General features: G+C 42.1%; 2 protein-coding genes and 1 long non-coding RNA gene across 3 annotated transcripts in view; 1 reads left to right on the top strand and 2 right to left on the bottom strand.

Annotated features, from left to right (window-relative positions):
- LOC121718127 overlaps positions 1–653 on the bottom strand; it is a 1,232-nt gene extending 579 nt beyond the window's left edge. Inside the window, exons 1-2 of the long non-coding RNA XR_006033865.1 lie at positions 549–653; positions 1–12 (exon numbers count right to left, since the gene is read on the bottom strand). The exon at positions 1–12 is cut by the window's left edge and continues 80 nt beyond it. This is a non-coding gene — a long non-coding RNA (uncharacterized LOC121718127). The remainder of the gene's footprint in view (positions 13–548) is intronic.
- Positions 654–2,051: 1,398 nt separating this feature from the next.
- On the bottom strand, positions 2,052–5,225 carry LOC121718462. Its single transcript, XM_042103475.1, has 6 exons — positions 5,165–5,225; positions 4,386–4,502; positions 4,090–4,121; positions 3,400–3,556; positions 2,949–3,062; positions 2,052–2,348 (listed from the first exon to the last, which is right to left on the bottom strand). The coding sequence occupies exons 1-6, from the start codon at positions 5,223–5,225 to the stop codon at positions 2,218–2,220; spliced, it is 612 nt and encodes a 203-aa protein (XP_041959409.1). The 3' UTR covers positions 2,052–2,217.
- An 851-nt stretch (positions 5,226–6,076) lies between these two features.
- On the top strand, positions 6,077–13,192 carry LOC121718460. The gene is made up of 8 exons (XM_042103474.1): positions 6,077–6,287; positions 6,593–6,788; positions 8,417–8,773; positions 10,382–10,408; positions 10,533–10,910; positions 11,482–11,874; positions 12,133–12,831; positions 12,874–13,192. Exons 1-8 carry the CDS (start codon positions 6,279–6,281, stop codon positions 13,101–13,103), a joined length of 2,289 nt encoding a protein of 762 aa, XP_041959408.1. The 5' UTR covers positions 6,077–6,278; the 3' UTR covers positions 13,104–13,192.
- Positions 13,193–19,795: the final 6,603 nt, after the last annotated feature.

The raw sequence follows: 19,795 nt of genomic DNA, 5'->3' as shown, positions 1-19,795 counted from the left end.
GATGATGTTCCCCTTAAAAAAAACACACAATGCAATAGACAGCAGCTTACCAGAGAACACATCTGAGTGTTGTACATTACATTACATTACACTACATTATTCTTAGGTCAGAATATGTGCTTTAAACAAGATTTACCCACTACCCAATTCCCATCTACACAGTCCATGAGAAGCTAAACAATACTAAACATGAGGTATACAATGAGTTGCACTTTTAAATCCTTTAAAATCCTGGTGAAGGCCCCAGCTGTGGCGCAACTGGCTGGGGCACCTGCGCCGTGCGCCGGCGACCCGGGTTCGATTCCCGCCCCGTGGTCCTTTCCGGATCCCACCCGACTCTCTCTCCCACTCACTTCCTGTCGTTCTCCACTGTCCTGTCTGATTAAAGGCATAAAAAGCCCCCCAAAAAATAAAAAATCCTGGTGAAAATAAAGAAGATAAAAAACTTTTAAATTCTACTCTTTTACCCAGCCCCTGTACTATACATATTACTGGACCGTTCTTGACCTGAAAACTGCATGTAGTTTGGTTACAATATTAGTACGCACTGTGAGAATGAAGCACATGGGTCCAAGAAAGCTCCAGTTGAATCCGTAATCAACCTGTAGCCAGCACCTTTGTGACAGAGTGAGAGAGTGAGAAAGATGAAACAGCATATGAAACACAGGAACTGGAGGAGACCTGTCTTGGCTACAGGGAGATAAAAGCTCTTGGACAATGCAGCATGTCAATTTATCTATACTGTATAAATGAATGAATGAATGAATGAATGAAATGCAATGAAAACATTTCATTTCTGTTGTCCTGTCCTGGAAAGCCTGAAGTCACCCTCGTTAGGGGAGAGGACTATTGTGCTCTAACTTGTCTAGTGAGTTAACTGAGTTAACTGTCTTGGCTACAGGAAGATAAAAGCTCTTGGATCCATGAGACAATTGCTCCATGCTGTATAAATTAACAAATTAATTAATTCATTAATTTCATTTATGAACAAATGGAGCATAGCGTTAATTCAGGCAGGCCACGGAGTTGAGTTTGAGTTTATTCACAATACCACTTCAAACATTACAAAAAAACAGTATGGGTATGAGTCACGCCCAGCAACTTGGCTAACTGCTCAGCTGACTACCCAGCTGATTGATCAGCTGATCACTCGCTCTTATATTGGTGGACATCATTCAAGGCGCCCTTTGTAAAGGGAAACTATGCAGTATTGGCAGTTTCCTTACTGTTTTTTCGGTTTTTGCTTCTTTTTCGCTGGCTCTGTCATGACGAATGTCTGAGAAACTCCATCGCTATCTTTTTCTAGCCGGAGCCTGGAGTGTATGTGTATTTGAATGCAGTAAAGCAATTCGTTACACTCATTATACTTCCTGACACTGAGGCGGGGAAGCCATTCCAATGACTCTGAAGCAGTTAAATGAAGGTAAATTAAGCTAAAAAACTTGCATATTAAGCTAAAAAACCTGCATAGTGTGCCTGTGTCTGTTCTGTACCCTATGGGGGGTTTATCTTGCTGCTCTCTCTGCATTAGGCTTTCCATGTTTGCACATGGAAGTGCAGGGGGCTCCCAGAACAGAACCATACCGCCAAATGAAACATTATGCATTACCAATACCAATCAAACTTCTTGACAAAGTGGTCCTGACTGAAATGAGTTAATGAGTGAATGAACAAAAGAATGAATGAATGAATGAAATGCAATAAAAACAATTCTGTTGTCCTATCCTGGAAAGCCTGACACACACACACGTTCTGCAAGCAACAGCATGCAGCAGTTTTTAATGTAGATCTTTTGTTTTCACTTTGGGTTGGATCATCATATTTCACATGCAGATCACTTTTCCATGTCTTGTTTTATGGACAGCTAGTTTTGGCATCATCTTTTCAAGTTAATTTTGATAGTATAGAAACACAAGAGTTGTTCACACACTAACCATCCCAGGTTGTGCAAAGATCTTCACAGCGGCTTTTATCAGCCAGCATCCATTTCAGTTTATTTGGAACCTCAAGGGCAGAGCTGCACCTACAGTGGCTATCCTACATATCGCACCAATGGATGTTGGTGGTCTACCAATGAAAGAAGCTCTTTTCAAATATGAACACTCAGTACTAAATGCAGACAATACATACAGTTTAATCCACATTTGCATGGCAGGCTTACTGTCAGATGGCGTAGGGTAATGTTGACTGGGTTTGGCAGTGTGTTGTTCAGGGTCTTCAGGGCGAGATGACCGATACTACTTTGGACATCATCGTGTTCTTCACTGTATGGTCATCTGAGCGGAAAAGGCTGGCATTGAGGACTTCCTCCATGTTGTTGTACACAACAAGGGCAACAGACGCTGAACCTAGGACACAAACAAAGGTGATTGGCGATATCCATCGGGTAGGGCTGTGGATATCAGTTGAGACGTCATGATGACTAAACAGAGAATAATGTTCTTTATGCTCAAAGAGCACTGATTCCAATTTGTTCTAAGCACAACTAAAAACAGTAAAAGTACTTTAAGAGTATTATAGTGCACATACTCTCTCCCTGATTTGGTGAAGATTATTATATATATGTATAAGTATATATATACTCTTTTGATCCCGTGAGGGAAATTTGGTCTCTGCATTTATCCCAATCCGTGAATTAGTGAAACACACACAGCACACAGTGAGGTGAAGCACACACTAATCCCGGCACAGTGAGCTGCCTGCATCAAAAGCGGCGCTCGGGGAGCAGTGAGGGGTTAGGTGCTTTGCTCAAGGGCACTTCAGTCGTGCCTACTGGTCGGGGTTCGAACCGGCAACCCTCCGGTTATAAGTCCGAAGTGCTAACCAGTAGGCCACCGTTTCCCCCCTTATTATCGTAATCGAAAAGAACAAAAAGAGAAATACAACATAATATTTCCAGAATTTTTTCCCCGATGGGGCACCACTCCCCTCCATAATAAAGGACATACCGTTGTAGTTCTTTGCAATCCCATGGAGGTCTATTTCCAGAGTGACATCAGTGGTGGTCAGGTGTGAGAGCCCTGACCGGGAGGCATTTGGCCCAACACTCACGATGTGTACCTCTGAGGGAACCACAGGAGACATGCATGGGTCATGTACACTCAGGGGTTAAAGTGGGGGGGACCGGGGAGGAACGCAGTTCCACCACCTCAGATAAATTAATAATAAATATATTCTTTCATACCAACAATATAGCACAATGATATTGTTAAAATAAATGGTGAGTTAATTATTTGACTAAGATTTTCAGAAAATGTATGTGAATGCTAGAATTCGCATCAAAACATTGGATGGGAATTCAGCTACTGGCATCATCATCATCATCAGCCCTCTGATCGTTCATTCTGATTCTAGATTCTGATTCTGATCTACGATTCTGTGGCAAGAACAAATACACACCTGTGCTGTTGGTGATGATGTTTGTGACGTGATGGTGGACAGTAGGCTGGACCAGCTCAGCTATCAGACTTTCTGTCGACCTGAAGAGGTCATCTGCATGCAGGACCTGGCCTTGGCGACCTTTATCAAATATCTCATCTACCATCTCAGCTGCAGCCTGCACAGTAGACAGGGACACAGACGACAATGCCATATACACAGTATGTGAAACAGACTTAACTTTGAACCCTGCACTGTCTATACTGTTCACATTGCACTACGTAAATGTTTCCTTCAAACGTGCATACTCCACTTTTTTTTTTGTTGCACTCCTGGTTAGACACTAACTGCACTTTGTTGTCTCTGATAGTGAGGAGCAGACAGGAACATAGTGGGACTGATAGTGAGGAGCAGACAGGAACATAGTGGGAGAGGGAGAGATGAGAAATGATCTCTCCGCGTCCCCTTTGATATGGGACCTGTGTGGTGGTATATATGCCCTATGGCTACCCCCAATAATACTACTCTGATATGGGACCTGTATGTGTATATGCTCTATGGCTACCCCCAATATTACTACTCTGATATGGGACCTGTATGTGTATATGCTCTATTGCTACCCCCAATATTACTACTCTGACTCTTCTTCATACATCAATATGTGTTCATCGTATACAGTATTTCAACATCTAAAAGTGGTTCATCACTTACCTTACAGATCTCAGGGCTGGATGCATTCCAGGCTGAAAACATAAATACAGCTGGTCATATTATTTGTTGTAAACATTTAATACAGCATATAACACTGACAGGAAGCAACTGTCATCCAACACATACTTGAATTTGTAAACTTTTGAAAACAACGGCAGGCAGAAAAAAACACCACCACCACCGACAAAACACAATAAAGAACAGAAATTAGTATTTTAGTAAGTAAGTAAGTAACAGAATGATATACTACTGGTTGTCTTGCCACACTTGTTAAAAGACAAAGACTGCCTGCTTGCCTTTGCAGGGAATGTAGCCCTCATTACAAGTGCAGTGAAAGCTGCCGATGGTGTTGGAGCAAGATGCAGACCCGCCGGCTCCACAGATGTCAGGCCGCTCCGAGCACTCATCTACATCTGAACAAGAAACAGGGATAGAATAGTTTGCCTTCGACACACACACAATCAGGGACGATACAAATGACAGAATCAAGGTCTTTTCACATTCACTTGTCATATACACTGCTTAAATAGGCCTACTTGTCTAGCGTAGTTCCAACTGTACAGAACTACAATGACACTCAGTACACTGATCCAGATTTCACCATCCTCAGTGACAAGTCTTCATTCTACATTACCTGTTTAAGAACCGCCACATTTGTTGAGGGCACTATGTACAGTAGCCTAAACAAACACAACTGAATGAACTTTGAGTGCTGTATTTTCAGAGTGTAAGGAAAGCACACCAAGGAATCAATAGCCAACAGGCTCTCCTGCACATGTTCAACGGTCTGCACTATGTCCTGATGACGACAAAAATATTGTCACTTAGAAGTCAAGTACAATGTAATCTCTTACATTTGTTAAAACTTTTTTTAAAAATGTAATACAAGCTCACTGCTCCGGTTTAGTGCGTGCTTCACCTCACTGTGTGTTCACTAATTCACAGACAGGATAAATGCAGAGACCAAATTCCATGTATATGCAAGTATACTTGGCCTAGAAACCTGATTTACATTTACATTAAACAAAACATTTACATTTAACAAAACACCGTGCCACCAAACATTGTTTAGCACTTGGGTTCCCCGAGTTTTTCTCTTCTTGATGGTGGACTTCAATCTGAATGTTTGTAGTCATTTTGAATTTATTCTCATATCTGTTAAAAGACAAATTCAACAATGTATTGAGATATTTAAAAACATATCCTCCATTATAATTAGATTAAATAATTGCAATTACTTATAGTAATAAAGACAACATTCATATTATTGTTGTCTTTAACACCAGGATTTATTTTCTCAGACTACTATTGATATTTAGAATGTCAAAATTTAGCTTTCGCATCCAAGGCTGTGTTCTATGTGTGTATGATTCACCATGTGTAATACATACTCACACGTGCAACAGGGTAGCATAGACCTATGGTAATATATTAACAAAAAAACATTCACTTTGGGCATTTTATGTAAAAGGCGTCATGCCAAAAGACAATGAAAAGCGTTAGGCCTACTGACGTGGGAGTGCTGACAATAGCCTTCTTGATTTATTGTAAAGAAAAAGAGCTATAACTCACATTACATTATAGTGTGACAGTGACACCCCATGATATTTTGTTGGGGCAAAATCTGTGTTATCAATTCGACATCTGTGTTATCAATTCGTATGTACTTAAATAAGGAACAATTGCATCCCTTTTATTGTTTTTATTCTAAATCTAACTTTGTGAAATGTGCTTGGGACAGTCACGATATGAGCTTTGTTTGGAATTTGTGGAAAAATAGGAATATGAATGTCACGAATGCTCTGTATGTTCATATAAAACAGCATTTTCTGAAGAAGAAAAAAATAAGACCACATATCTTTGCAGATTTTAATATTATTTAGTTATGTTTGACACTAGGGACCAAAAAACGCCACCCTTCAATGATTTACCTGTCGCGCGTTTTAAAATTATGTTTGTCCCTTATCGCGGCTGGTAGAAAGCAGAACAAGTTCAGCGCACACCCGAGAATCTCAGCTGGCGGGATATTTGGAGAGAATGATATCTCCTGCAACTCCTTTGGAATGTCTGCCTTGTTATTAGTTGCAGTCAACTTAACATTAAACTAATATCTTACCTAATAGCCTATCTTGTAACCTTCGGATCAACATTTTCGCTAACGTGAGCTTTCCCTGCACCAGCCAGTCATAATGGACGAAGTAAGTCATTAGTCTTTATTTTGGTATCGTTAGTCTACACACTTTGTAGCTTATATTTTTCTGATTCGATTAACTTCTAAGACAGTCCACATCAACTGTGCATTGATAGCATGTCTGGATTATTGGCTAACTATCAGAAAATAGCCTAATGTAACTTTGTTGTTCAAGTTAGTTGCCTTTATCAATGCAATGGAAACTAATGTATCGAGGTGATTAGATAAGCGCTAATGTTAATCGACCATACTGGGTTATAATTTGGAACTGGGTAGCCTATTGTTTAGTCTGTCTTGTAATTTTTTCCACAGGAGTTGGACTGCAAACCAGTTGTTACGCCCACTTGTAAGATTGAACCGGACCCTTTGGAACCGTTGGAGGACAAACCTAACATTGATGGTCCAGAAATGCAACATTTGGGAATTAAGGTGGAAGTAATTAAAGTAGAAAACCAAGAAGAAGAGGAAGAGGAGGTGGATGTGGACAACATATTGGATCCCGCGCACAGTGAGTAGCCTAAAGAGAGCGCGACTGGTTGTCTTTTGACTGAACAGATCAGTGAAAGTTCTAGAAAACACAACAGCTACAACTTCTCAACTTATTCATGTGCATAAGTCCTAATTCTAGAAGTCACATATTAACTGTATGCTTACAGTTCTGCTACAGTACAAAACACATTCACACACCTGCATCACACTTGAATTTCCCCTAGGGATCAATAAAGTATCTATCTATCTATCTATCTATCTATCTAACTAACTAACTAACTAACACAAGGCCCACTTTCTCAAATCCTTCATTACAATGACACAAATCCCATGCAATACAATTTATGATTACACTCACACTTTGGGTATAGTTTCATAGAATATGGTGCGAAACATAGTCAGATACCCAAGAAGGGAAGACATGGCCGTGTTTCCCACAGAATTAAATTCTATTTGTGGTGGTAGGTTTGCGGAATTAACTTGAATGCAACAGTTTTTAACAAATTAGCACAGTGTGGTTATGATGCTAACCAGATTTAAGCACAATTTAGTATAACCTGGACAATCATTGTGTGGTGGTCAATGTTGATATTGTGGTGGGCCGCCACAAATAAGTCAATGTATGGGAAACACTGCATGGGCACTACAGCAACTGTAGCAAAACTGTGAGCTTATGAGTCTCCTGATTTGTGACTTGTAGGGTTTGTGCACCTACAATAAAAAAAAAATAAAGGAAAAGAATCGAGACTCATTGAGATGGAAGTCATTTCATTAAATTGAATAATTGCTATTTTTAAATTACAAAATTACTATTTGAGGTCCAACAGCAAAGATTATAAAACAAATTTCAGAAAGTAACTGTGCCATTATGCGGATATGGCATGTAACGTTACTGTACATAACTTACAAGCACTTTGTTTGAAGCAGGTTGAACTATTTGCCACTTCTCTCTGACTTCCCTGATTCGCTGACAAAGCAAATCAATATTACTGAATGTTTTTCCAATTTAGTGTCGAATGGGTGACATTTCACCAAGCCTTCAGGCCACACACAGTCAAATGATGTTGATGGTCAATTGTTTTATTGCTCATTTGTTTTCTTTTTGGACATTTTAAACGTTGAATTTCCCCTTGGGGATCAATAAAGTATATCTCTCTCTCTCTCTCTCTCTCTCTATCTATCTATCTATCTATCTATCTATCTATCTATCTATCTCTATCTATCTATCTATCTATCTATCTATCTATCTAAAAGAAAATGTTCTCTTGTTTTTAATTGTCTAACATAGTCAGGTTTGCTCTTTTTAAGATGTATCCAATAATTCATTTTTTTATAGATTAAGATTATTTATGTATTCTTAAAGCAACATAATATAGTTCTTTTTGTTTAATATTATGGCTTCAAACTCAGTTTTATGATATGTGGACTTATAATAAGCAGAATTGCATCTCTTTCAATACCAATTCGATAAGGCATGGCATGGATCACTGACATTAATGTCTAAGGCCTATCAGTTTGCTTACATGAAGACACTAAGAAAAATAAACATTGTCCTGTGTGTGTTTGTGCGTGTGTTTGTTTGTTTGTATTTGTGTACGTGTGTTTGTGTGTTCTCCCCACTTAATGGACCCTATATCCCGTTGCTAGCACACAAAAAGCGTTTTAGCCGCGAGGAGTCGTCGATACTGTGGAGGGAGGTGCTCAGTCACTGGGACGAGCTCTTTGGCCAGCGCAGCAACCTGCTCCCCAGGGTGGGCCGAGGTTCCGTTTGGAACGAGGTGGCCGCCGCCGTCCAGGCGTCGTCCGGGGTGGTGCGGGACGGGGAAGAGGTCCGCAGGAAGTGGTGCTACTTCAAGAACCAGCTGAGAGCCAAGCTGGCGGTCATTAATGCCTCGGGAGAGGAGGAGGAGAAGCCTGGGGCAGGCCTCAGTGAGTTGGAGGCAGAAGTGGCCATGAAGATGAAGGAGACGACCACTGGAAGAGACGCCGGACATGAGGTCGACGGTAAGCGCGAGAGACGGCCTATAGAATTAGAATGTAAAATGATCTTTTTTTGTTGTTGTTTTCTACCAATGCTTGCAGTAGTTTTGTTTTTTTACCCTTGTTTGCTGTGTACACTAAAGCTCTGAATTGGGTCTTCAAGATGGTCAGATACAGATTTTGTTTGCACCACCACATAAAAGGGGTTCACATGTACAGCCTTGTTTATTGTGCTTCAGAGAATGATGCCATACAGATTGCATATATAATTCAAAGTGGTTGTTAGTATGTTTATAGCCTTGAGGTGTCAAATATGGAAAGCTTCAAAGTAGCTGGCCAAGTTGAGGGGAGCAATCTAAAGTAGTTTAGTAATTTTCTTTGCAGATCATAACTGGGTTCTTATCATGGTTAGCTAGACTGATGCAGATCATAACTGGGTTCTTATCATAGTTAGCTAGACTGATGCAGATCATAACTGGGTTCTTATCATGGATAGATAGACTGATGCAGATCATAACTGGGTTCTTATCATAGTTAGCTAGACTGATGCAGATCATAACTTGGTTCTTATTGTAATTAGATTGACGGATGCAGTTCCCATAGTATTTGCATATTTTTAGATGGCTTTCTACTAGGGTGACCAGACGTCCTGAGCAATTCGGGACAGTCCCGAAATCTAAGCGTTTATCCCGAATCCGGCCCTAATTGTCCCGAAAATTATACTCAATCAGAATACTGAGTAGTTATTTTCTGATAAACATTAAAAACTGTCCGTAGAGAGGTTGAGTCGACTGCATGCAGCCCCCGACGGCAGCTATTGCTAAGTGTCTGGAATCGGATGCAGCCCTGGCTACTTTGTTTCTTTTTTGAAGTTTTATAATTAGGCGCGAATATGCACTGATTTTAGCTAATTTTTATTAATTCCTTGACATGGATGATGTACCGGAACCCCAACACGCCGCTAAAAAGCAAAAGCGTCTATGCAGGTACCGGGAGGAGTGGGTGGAGGTACCCGTGGATTGACAAAGCCTTAAGCGACGAGATGAAAGCATTCTGCAAAGTGTGTAGAAGAGAGTTTGGAGTTTCTCACGGAGGGGAGGCAGATGTTAGACTACATGCTAGCAGCAAGCTACACTGTGCCAACACCGCGACAGTAAAGACCAACACGTTAGGCTATTATCCTTATTCTGAAAGGTCTGATTTGCACTGTTACGCATTGTTTTTTATTTCCCCACAATGACATTTTCATGACGAGTTCATGATTTCTCTGTTGTATTTTGAGGCAGACTTGATGTTTGAATAAAAATGTGTTTTGGTACAGGTTTGAAAATTCATTATCTTTTATAATAGTCTATGTAGGCCTACAACCACACCCTCCCCCCCCCCCCCCCCCCCCCACGAAAAAAAAAGCGTCCCGAATTTCAGATCTCATCTGGTCACCCTACTTTCTACATTTTATCATTCTTTTATCATCTCACCTTGGAGTCAAACTGTAATTACTTTAGTGATGATTGTTTGGAGATGATGAATTTATTTATTGAAAATGGCTCACTAATTATAAGTACTACGTTAATTAATTATAACTACTGCACTAATTATACGCTGTACCCCCCTCCCTCCCTCTCTTTTTAGAAATGCCACAAGACCATGACAAAACATGTAAGTTGTTTCTCTTTATTAAAATGAGGCCAACGCTTGCTTTATGTGCCTTTATTTATGATCTACTTATTCACAATGTCAAATGCTCACTGCCCCAGTTCTTGACTCGTGCCATGTTCTCTAGGCCAGGCCTACAACAAGCGCTTCAGCAAAGACGAAGAGGAGATTTTATACAAGGAGGTCCTTCGTCACTGGGAGGAGCTTTTCGGCGAGCGCCACAACCTCCTACCTCGCGGCGGCCGCACCGCCATCTGGAACCGCATCGCCGCCAAGATGAACACCAGCTCCAGGCCGATCGTGGCCCGCAACGGGGAGGACGTGAGGAAGAAGTGGGGCCACCTCAAGAAGCAGAAGCTCCACGCGAAAGCCGTGCAGTCGGGGGGTCTGGAGCCCACTGGAGAGCATAGGGGGGCCGACGGAGAGGACCTCAGCCTGCTGAAGCAGAGGATCGTGTCCAGGATGAAGCAGGATGCAGCTGAGGGCAGGACAGGGATGGGGGCCAGTGAGTATCCCGTCCTGCTGGTTTGCTTTTGCTTTTAGGCATTTGCTTGCCTTTGTCCAAATAAAAGCCCCACTGTCAAAACATTTGGGTTCTAAGTACAACAAGGGCCTGTGGCCCCCTGGTGGTTCACAAAGGCATTGTAGGTGAGACCTGACCAAGCTTTTAATAATGTAGTTTTCACTGTGGAAATCACTATTTTTATTCAGCACTGACACCACCTGAAACAGAATGTCATATTTTGAAAGAATCAACTCGAGAGCTATGACAAAAGTAGCAGTGCTTGATTTGTCTGAATAGAGATGGACAAAGTTTCAGACATTTTTAGAAATTACTACACTGATCTGATTGAACAGTCATCATGCCTTGCAGTCGACATCAGAATCAGAATTTCCAAGGACAAAATAAGGAATCTGACTTGGTGAAATGGTGCAGGACACATAGGAAGTATTTAAAACATGTCTCAACTGTAAATAAGGCACATTTTCTAATGTTTGAATAGACAAAAATGAGAAAAAACCTCAGTAACGCCCCTTTCCTGATCTCTCCTTTCCCTAAAACCTCCAATCTCCAGCCTCCAGTCGGCGTTTCGCCAAAGAGGAGGAGGACCTTCTCTACACGGAGATCCTCCACCACTGGGAGGCGCTGTTCGGCGAGCGCAACCAACTCCTGCCGCGCGGCAGCAGCGTCCCCGTTTGGACACAGGTCACGGCCAAGCTCAACGCCGCCACCGCCACGCCAGGAGCCAGGCCACGGGACGTGGAGGAGGTGCGCAAGAAGTGGAACAACCTGAAGAACCAGCTGAAGGCCAAGCTGGCGCCCGCCTGGGCATCGGACGGCCGGGGTGGAGGTGGGGTTGGCGTGCAGCAGCAGGGGTCTCCCCAGCTCACGCCGCTGGAGGAGAGGATTGCCCGCCGGATGAAGATGGCCATCGCCGGGGCGACGGGGATGCCTAGTGACCGCAGCGGTGGGTGGAGTTGTTCGGTTTTAATATAAACTTCTATTTCAGAGGAAAAAAGAAAATTCTGCTAGATATTAGCATAAGTTATTTCCACTGATTTATGTAGCAAAAGGTGACTAAGGCTAAGCATGGATTTATGTAGCGCATGACTTAATCCCATGATCCTGGATTATGTGTATGAATGCCCTAGTTCATCACCAATACATTAAAGGTAATTATTGTTTATTGTATATTTAGTTTGGTTGTTTTTTTTTTCCAATGTAGGGATGTTTCCTGATGACCCCTTGCGGACTGACGAGTTCCACTCGGACAGCTCCAACACAGAACACCTGCTGCCGGACCTCCAAGCTCCTCTTTCTCCTCCTCCTTCTCCTCCTCCTCCATCTCTTCCTCCTCTTCTCCCTCCATCCTCGGCGACCCTTCAAACGCTCCTGAGCAAGCAAGAGGAGGGCAACCGCCTGCTGACCGAGGCACTCCGCGTCCAGACGGCCAGCCTGGAGGTCCAGCGGTCGTGCCTGACGGCTTTGCAGGAGGTGCGGGCGGCACTGGTGGACCTGGTGGAGGTCCAGAAAGCTCATCATCTGGAGCAGGACAGGAAGAGGAAGTCGGCCGAGCGACTAGGAGCTGGACGAGCTTCCCTGGGGCCCTGGCATGAGTGTCACGGCACTGGTGAACCTGAGGAAGCTGCTCGTGTCGATGCAGTGCAAACGTTAGGTTGGTCAGTTGTGACCGGCAGCAGCACCATATTTGGTTCCTCCAGCTGCACCACTGTCACACCAAACCCCACTTCACCACCCCCAGCTGCACTGCACCCTACCCACTCTACTGCACCTGCACCACCACCACCACCCTCCTCGTCTTCCCCCATGCTACCCCAGGGCTCCTCTCTCCTCCTGGGCGCTCCTCAGCAGCAGCAGCCCCCCTCCCCTACTGCTGCCCCCTTAGGTCCTCAGGCTCCAGGAGGTGCAGGGCCTTCAGCTGCGGTTCCCCCTCAGGCTCCAGGAGGTGCAGGGCCTTCAGCTGCGGTTCCCCCTCAGGCTCCAGGAGGTGCAGGGCCTTCAGCTGCGGTTCCCCCTCAGGCTCCAGGAGGTGCAGGGCCTTCAGCTGCGGTTCCCCCTCAGGCTCCAGGGCCTTCAGCTGCGGTTCCCCTGCAAGGTCAAAAGAAAAAGAGAGGACGGCCGCTCAAGACTGTGGGAAGAGCTTCTCCTTCCTGTGAGAAAAAACAAAAGATCTAATCAGACTTAGAAAGAAAGAAACTTAATAGTATAGTCATGGGTTTCATCAGGTCCCTTTCCACAGGGATATTAATCAAGCAACATGCAGTCTGCATTCATAATCTAGGTGCTTGATTTTATACACCTGTGGAAAAGGACCTGATGAAACCCATGAATAGACATAATCATGGGCCCAATATGAGGTCATATAATATGATATAGGTAATAAAAGTTATTTTGAGAGGGCTGCGAATGGACACAATTCATAGCATGCAATGTGACAAAACGGTAAAAGTTTTTTGTTAAATTTTGCCATTTTCTGGTAGTAGTGGGAATGACCACAGAGGTTATGTTACTATAATGTTTGGACCACAATACAATAACAAAAACATCATACGTTTTATAATACAATGGGCTTTGAGATCCAATTCTGCGATGCATTGGAAGCTGTCTACCATATAGGGCTATTACATGTTGTGTTGACTTGTCTTGGTTATATATACATGTTGTGTTGACTTGTCTTGGTTGGCATCTTTGCACGGTAGTATAGTTCTTGAATCTGATTTTTTTCCCGTGAATCAAGAAAAAATGAGATCTTGTGCCATTTTGTGGATTTCAGAAGCAAGTCGGTAATTGCTTATCCTCCGCATAAATGTATTAAATATATGAAGAGTTCAGATGCAAAACCCTCTAAATCCGTCTGACCACTTTTCTTTTAAATGAGCATTTAAATTCAGGCTCCTATAGGTTTTTGCCTATAAATCGATATTTCAGACCAGGAAGAGAGTGGTATTTAGTGGGTTTAGAAGTTAAATTATTTGATTAGCGTATACTATGTGTGGAGAGCATCCCCTCACCATCTTTATCTCATTTTTGGCATAGGTGGCATTTAGAGGCTTTTGCATCTGAACCCTTCATATTATAGCCTTAAAGGTCAGGTAATCCGGGTCGATCTGCAGCACTCATTTGGACATTGCCAAACTTTGCGTTTGAACTGGAGTCACCAAGTGCCTGATATGTAGTGGGTGTGGGTGAGGGAGGGAAAAGGATGATTGATTTTTTATTTTGTTTAATGTTTATCTTGTTTTCTACAAGATTCAGTGTTTGCTTTTGTATGGTAGAATTGATATGGAGTCCTATCACAACACTTAAAGGTGCTCTAAGCAATGCCACATGTTTTTTAGGCTAAAACATGTTATGTCACTTACTGTAAACATCACCTAACCAACCGCTAGCTGTCTGTGTCCTGAATACACAAAAAAAAAACGTGATCTCTGTGGACAGCCCAGGCTCCAAAAACGGCAACAAAAACAGCCTGGGCAAACCTAGCTCATAAAAACATAACAAACTGTTCCAGCAAATCACAGACGAAATGCGCGTTTAGGAGAGTTTCAATTGCACGGGAGCAGCACGGGAGGGAGGGGGAGGAAGTAGCGGGCTAGCTCTCTGCACCTTTAAGTCCCAGCTAGTCCAATCAGCTGGGTCTGTGTCATGGGATCCAGTTGAGTTGGATTGAGTTGAGTAGGCTCAAGAGCTAAATAATGCAGGGGAGTCTGACTCGACTGCCAGATATTTCCTGCCGGTTAGGAGCCAACACCTCAGAGACACTTTGAGCCTATTTACATTATTACAAGTAATCAGCCGAGACGCATCGGTATTTACATGTGTCCAAGGTGTACAGCCAGAGACCTTGCTGACCCCTTGTGTTGAGATTCTGCTATTTGCATTAATGCATCAGAACGCATTAGTGTTTGCACTACATAAGATATGTGACTGATCACAATGTGTTTCTGCTAAAAGTCACTGTTTCAGAAATGAGGTAGCCTATGGCATCAGACACATTAATAAGATGGAGTGATTTTGAAAACTGTTGGTGAAAGTAAACTGTTGGTGAAGGTGATAAGACTTCTGTGTACAGGATATGTACAGGCAGTTGGGCAGAATGCAATTGTAAGACTAAGCAAATATTCCTTTTGTGTCCAGTGTTTCCCACAGAATTGAATTCTATTTGTGGTGGTAGGTTTGCATAATTAACTTGAATGCAACTGTTTTTAGCAAATTAGTGCAGCGTGGTTATGACGCTAACCAGATTTAAGCACAATTTAGTACAATTTGGAAAATCATTGTGTGATGGTCAATGTTGATATTGTGGTGGGCCGCCACAAATAAGTGAATGTGTGGGAAACACTGGTGTCTCATCAAAACTACTAAACTTTAACCTGGTGGAAACCAGCTGAAGTGGAGTGGGTGCCTTTGGTGTTGCTCTCCGAGTCTCCTTCAAGAGGTCAGTTTGGACAGTTTGTCTGTCTGATGCAGGTATAGAGAATATAGTTTTGTATTGTATTATTAATTTGATGTTTTTATTTTGTTGGACTGTAATTTGGCCTTTTACGCTGTATGTTTTACCAAAGCAGATATTTGTATACAAAGCTTGCATATTTGTGTAAGCACTAACCTATAGATCTATGTTTTGTATTTTATGAAAATATAATGATATATATATATATAGATGTGTATGCACTATGCAACATGACAGAATTGCACAACCCCCCCAAAAAAGTACTTTTGTATTTGTATTTTTAAAAAGAAATATACAAACAAGATGCTTTAACTACTAATGCTATTTTATTTTGCTTTACTTTAATATATTGTACACGCAGTTTGATACATTTTGCAGTTTATACAATTTTGTTTTTGATTTAAAAAAAAAAAAAAAACATACTTGGCTCCACAGAGTTGAAATGTTTTTGACTTTAATCATTCTGTTTCAATACCAATTGAGTAGTAATATTTAGTATATGAACTAGTCAAGGTCATCATGTTGATGGTGTTTTTTAAGGCTGTCATCACTGATGATAGATTTAATGTAATTAAAGAGAAAATCAAATGAATTGTATTACTTCCATATTACATATATTACTTCACCCCGTTTCAGAGCTGTTTCAATTCAACATGCACATGTATTCCAGTACACTTGTTAAAACGTGTTTTTCATTTTTATAAATAAAGGTTACAGATGGCAAACATTTTGGTGGGGGTTGTGTTTATTTTAGGTCTTAAAATTGTCATACTTATGAATTCTCTTGACAAGAATACTTTCAGAAAGACTAACGACTCCCACACACAGCTGCGTGCGGTGCAGTGCTGGAGACACATCCCGTCCACTTTACATGGGCTTACGTCATCCGTTGCCGAACTGAATTGTGGGTCCGTTGCGTCGTGTTGCTCCCGTCACTCGCGTCGAAAAGTTCAACTTTTGCTGCACCGGCGGACAACAACAGACGGCACCAGCCAATCAAATTACGATTATACTTCAAGTCATTTGCATAGCTACCGTCGGCAACACCCACTGGCATGCATTGGCAGAACGCAACTGTGTGTGGGAGCTGTAAGAAAAAGTTAATTACGCATATACATTATTTACCACCATACAAACCACAACAGTGTGTTTATTGCCGATGGTCTTTGTATGTGGGAAAGGAAAATGAAAAAAACTGCTTTGTCTCAGTCCAAAAGCTACTATGGGGTCATTCAAAAACACAAAACCTCTACAGTATCTTGTTTCATTTACGTTATTTTAACTTCTCAACTGTAGGGGGCCCCTGAGAGCAAATCTTTAGTGCTACTTTCAGATAACTTCATCTCTGTCCTGAGTACCTGACAGAGATAGTGAATGTGTTTTGAATTGTGTCTGCTACAGGAGGAAGATGAGGATAATGGATATGATGAGGCTTTGATGGGACCAGGTCAGTACAGATAGCTAACAACATGAGCATGAATGCAGTTCTGAAACGGGAGACGAATGAGTGTTTTAAACCTAGTTTATTGCAGTAGCCTACACTGCTCAAAAAAGGGAACACTTACAGTTTTTCACAATTGCTAAAACACATTTCTTAAAACCTTCCACTCTTTTCTCCTTTCGCAAACAGAATGTCTGACAGTTCCTGCAAAATCAAACAATCGCTTCAAAACAGTTTCACTTCAATACCAAACATTGCAAAGTACTGATCCAATGTGTTATTGAAGTGATCCCTTTATTTTTTTGAGCAGTGTATATGATATCATATGTTAAAATTGTAAGATAGGTTGTCCAAGTAGTCTGACTGAAAACGTGGTTGATAGAGAGGACTGCTTCAAGAGCCATGCATGTCCACCCTCCCTTCATATGTGAGGTGTTTCTGGTTTAAATTACATTTTGCTTCTGATGTTTTAAGTGGAAGAGGATTTCGATGGAGAAGAGGACAAGGGTGACTCCACAGAGACTGATGACCGTCCATCTAGTATGTAACTCCAACTACTAACCTTAGCCTTAACAATACATTGCACTTTACAGAGTGTGAGGAGATAGTTTGATAATATGAGCATGTGCAGTTTGTCTGTTGGCATACTATCCAAATTAAGTGTGACTTTTTATTTATTCTTCTGATGCATTTTCTGTACCAAAAAATATAAAGATGGCTGAATGCTTATTTCCTCAATCAGTAACAGTGAAGGGGAGTCCAGAGTCCAGCCTTAAATCAAGTTCAACCCTAAATCCAAAAGTTGTATTCTGCTTGCTGTTTACAGTGCTAGAGGGGGAAAGAGGGACTGAGGACGTTGAGGAAACTCCAGCAAAGACAAGGGCTTCAAGGACACACACCAGTGGCAACTTCACACCTGAGCGAGCGCCACACCTGCTTCCCATCCAGTGTGTCATTTGCAAACGTCAGAACTGACGTCAGAACGTCAAATGTCAGAACGTCACAAATACAGAACTGAGTGGTGGAGCAGAAAAAGAATAAAGGAAAAACTCTGATGCTGTGTCAAACACCCTCTTGCAGGAAAGTTGCTTCTAGCAGCTGAAAAGAAACAAGATGAGGCTCTGCTAGTAGATATTCGAGGCAAGGATTTGGTGGCCATTGAAACGCAGTACCATTTCACCTGCTACAGAAACTATATTCACTGCCTGTACAAAAACGAAAAGACAACAGAAAGCAACGTGTATGATAATGGATACAAGTATTTCTGTGAGACGGTGGTTGAAAAGAAGCTTTTCAAAAATCGGGAGGTGCTTCGACTGTCGCAGCTGAACATGCTTTTTAAAGACATTGTACAAGAAAGGGAGGGAGTTAACATTGCAGCATATAAGTCTCACTCACTAAAGTTAAGACTCCAAAAGTCACATCACTACAGTTTCAAAAAGCATCTAGGACATACTCTGTTTTTGTCGAAGATCTCACAGCTGAAGAGGCCATGCATGAAGACCATGAAGGGGAAAGACCAGTGTCGGGTCAAGGAGAGTGTGATAGTGCTGCCACCACAACAGAAGGTTCTCCGCTATTATGTGGTTCTCACACTTAGGAACATAATCCACAAGACCACCCAAATCAACTGACCTTACACTGGAGAGAGATGAAGTACCTCACCAGCCTTTCCACTTTGCTGCATAGACATCTAGAATTCAACACAACCGTTGACAATGAACTCCAGGATATCAGAAAGATACTGTCTTCTTGTCAGGATATCATGAACTTGCCAACCAAGTGTTGAAGAAAAGAGATTTAGAGTTCAAGATTACATCAACAGCAAGACAAATACAAATAATGCTCAAATCACCAGAGCATCTGGTGCTGCATTTTTCTTCATGAAAGTTCCTGGTTGCCCAAGGGCAAAGTCCTTCTTGGATGGATGGTTTTTAATAAGACAGCTGATGATCCTGTTATGTATGTTCTCCAAGCAGATCAGACATTCAGACAAATTCAAACTTTTGTCTGAATGACTCGATTGTTGGCAGTCTGACATGACCTGCTGGTATCAGTCAGAAGGCTTTAGAGAAGCATTAGGCTAAGTCCATCTCCATAATATCTGCCAGTTACAGGAACTGACATGAATAAAGGGAGATTTTGTGAAATATTGTTCCTTGTTTGCCTTCAATAGTTTTAACCTCTTCTGTTCTTTTCATTAAATGTTGTTTTTGGTTTTTGTCATGAGTCTACACAATTATATTATGAAATAATAAATACCAATGAAGTATATAAATAAATAATCACATACACATACATTCACACACATTCTAGCATACAAAGGCAGTATGGGGATTCCAGCCAATGAGGGTGTGTAATGTTGGGGAGGGGTGTTTTAGCTTGTACAGAGAATGGGGAGGAGCTACACATGCTATCTTGCTCCCACAAGGTGCTAGTGACGACGTGCAGCGCTGCAGAAAATCAGGCAAACATTTTAACCGCAAGTCCAGCGTGCACTGTTTTAAAGGACAATTCCGGTGCAAAATGAACCTAGGGGTTAATAACACATGTGTACCAAGTTCGACCGTTCGCTGGGATTTGTTTTCATGGTAGTCGAATGTGACCAGTTTTATTGCAAACCACTAATTAGCGTTTAACGCTAGCCTTCGGAACAGACGTACAGTAGAGGGTGACACGGCAATCAATTTTCACTCCCGTCCCATCCCGAGCCCACACAAATACTCCCGTCATATCCCGATCACGTGACTGCCCCCCCCCCCCCCCCCCCAAAAAAAAATCCTGTCCTGCAAAATCCCGAGAGAAAGGTTCCCGAATCCCGTCCCACTCCCGTTTCGTTCCCTATGTTGTCTAAAGCATTGGTTCCCAAAGGGTGGGTCGTAGGAGATTTTATTTGAGTCGCCAGCATAGTGACAATTTATGTAGTGTAATAGGCTTAGCTAATAGCCTACCTTATATAGCCAAGCTTAGGAA

This window comes from Alosa sapidissima, chromosome 9, assembly GCF_018492685.1.
Source record: "Alosa sapidissima isolate fAloSap1 chromosome 9, fAloSap1.pri, whole genome shotgun sequence".
Lineage (NCBI taxonomy): Eukaryota > Metazoa > Chordata > Actinopteri > Clupeiformes > Clupeidae > Alosa > Alosa sapidissima.
Note: the sequence above shows the minus strand (reverse complement) of the source record. Positions and strands in the feature narration are given on the sequence as shown.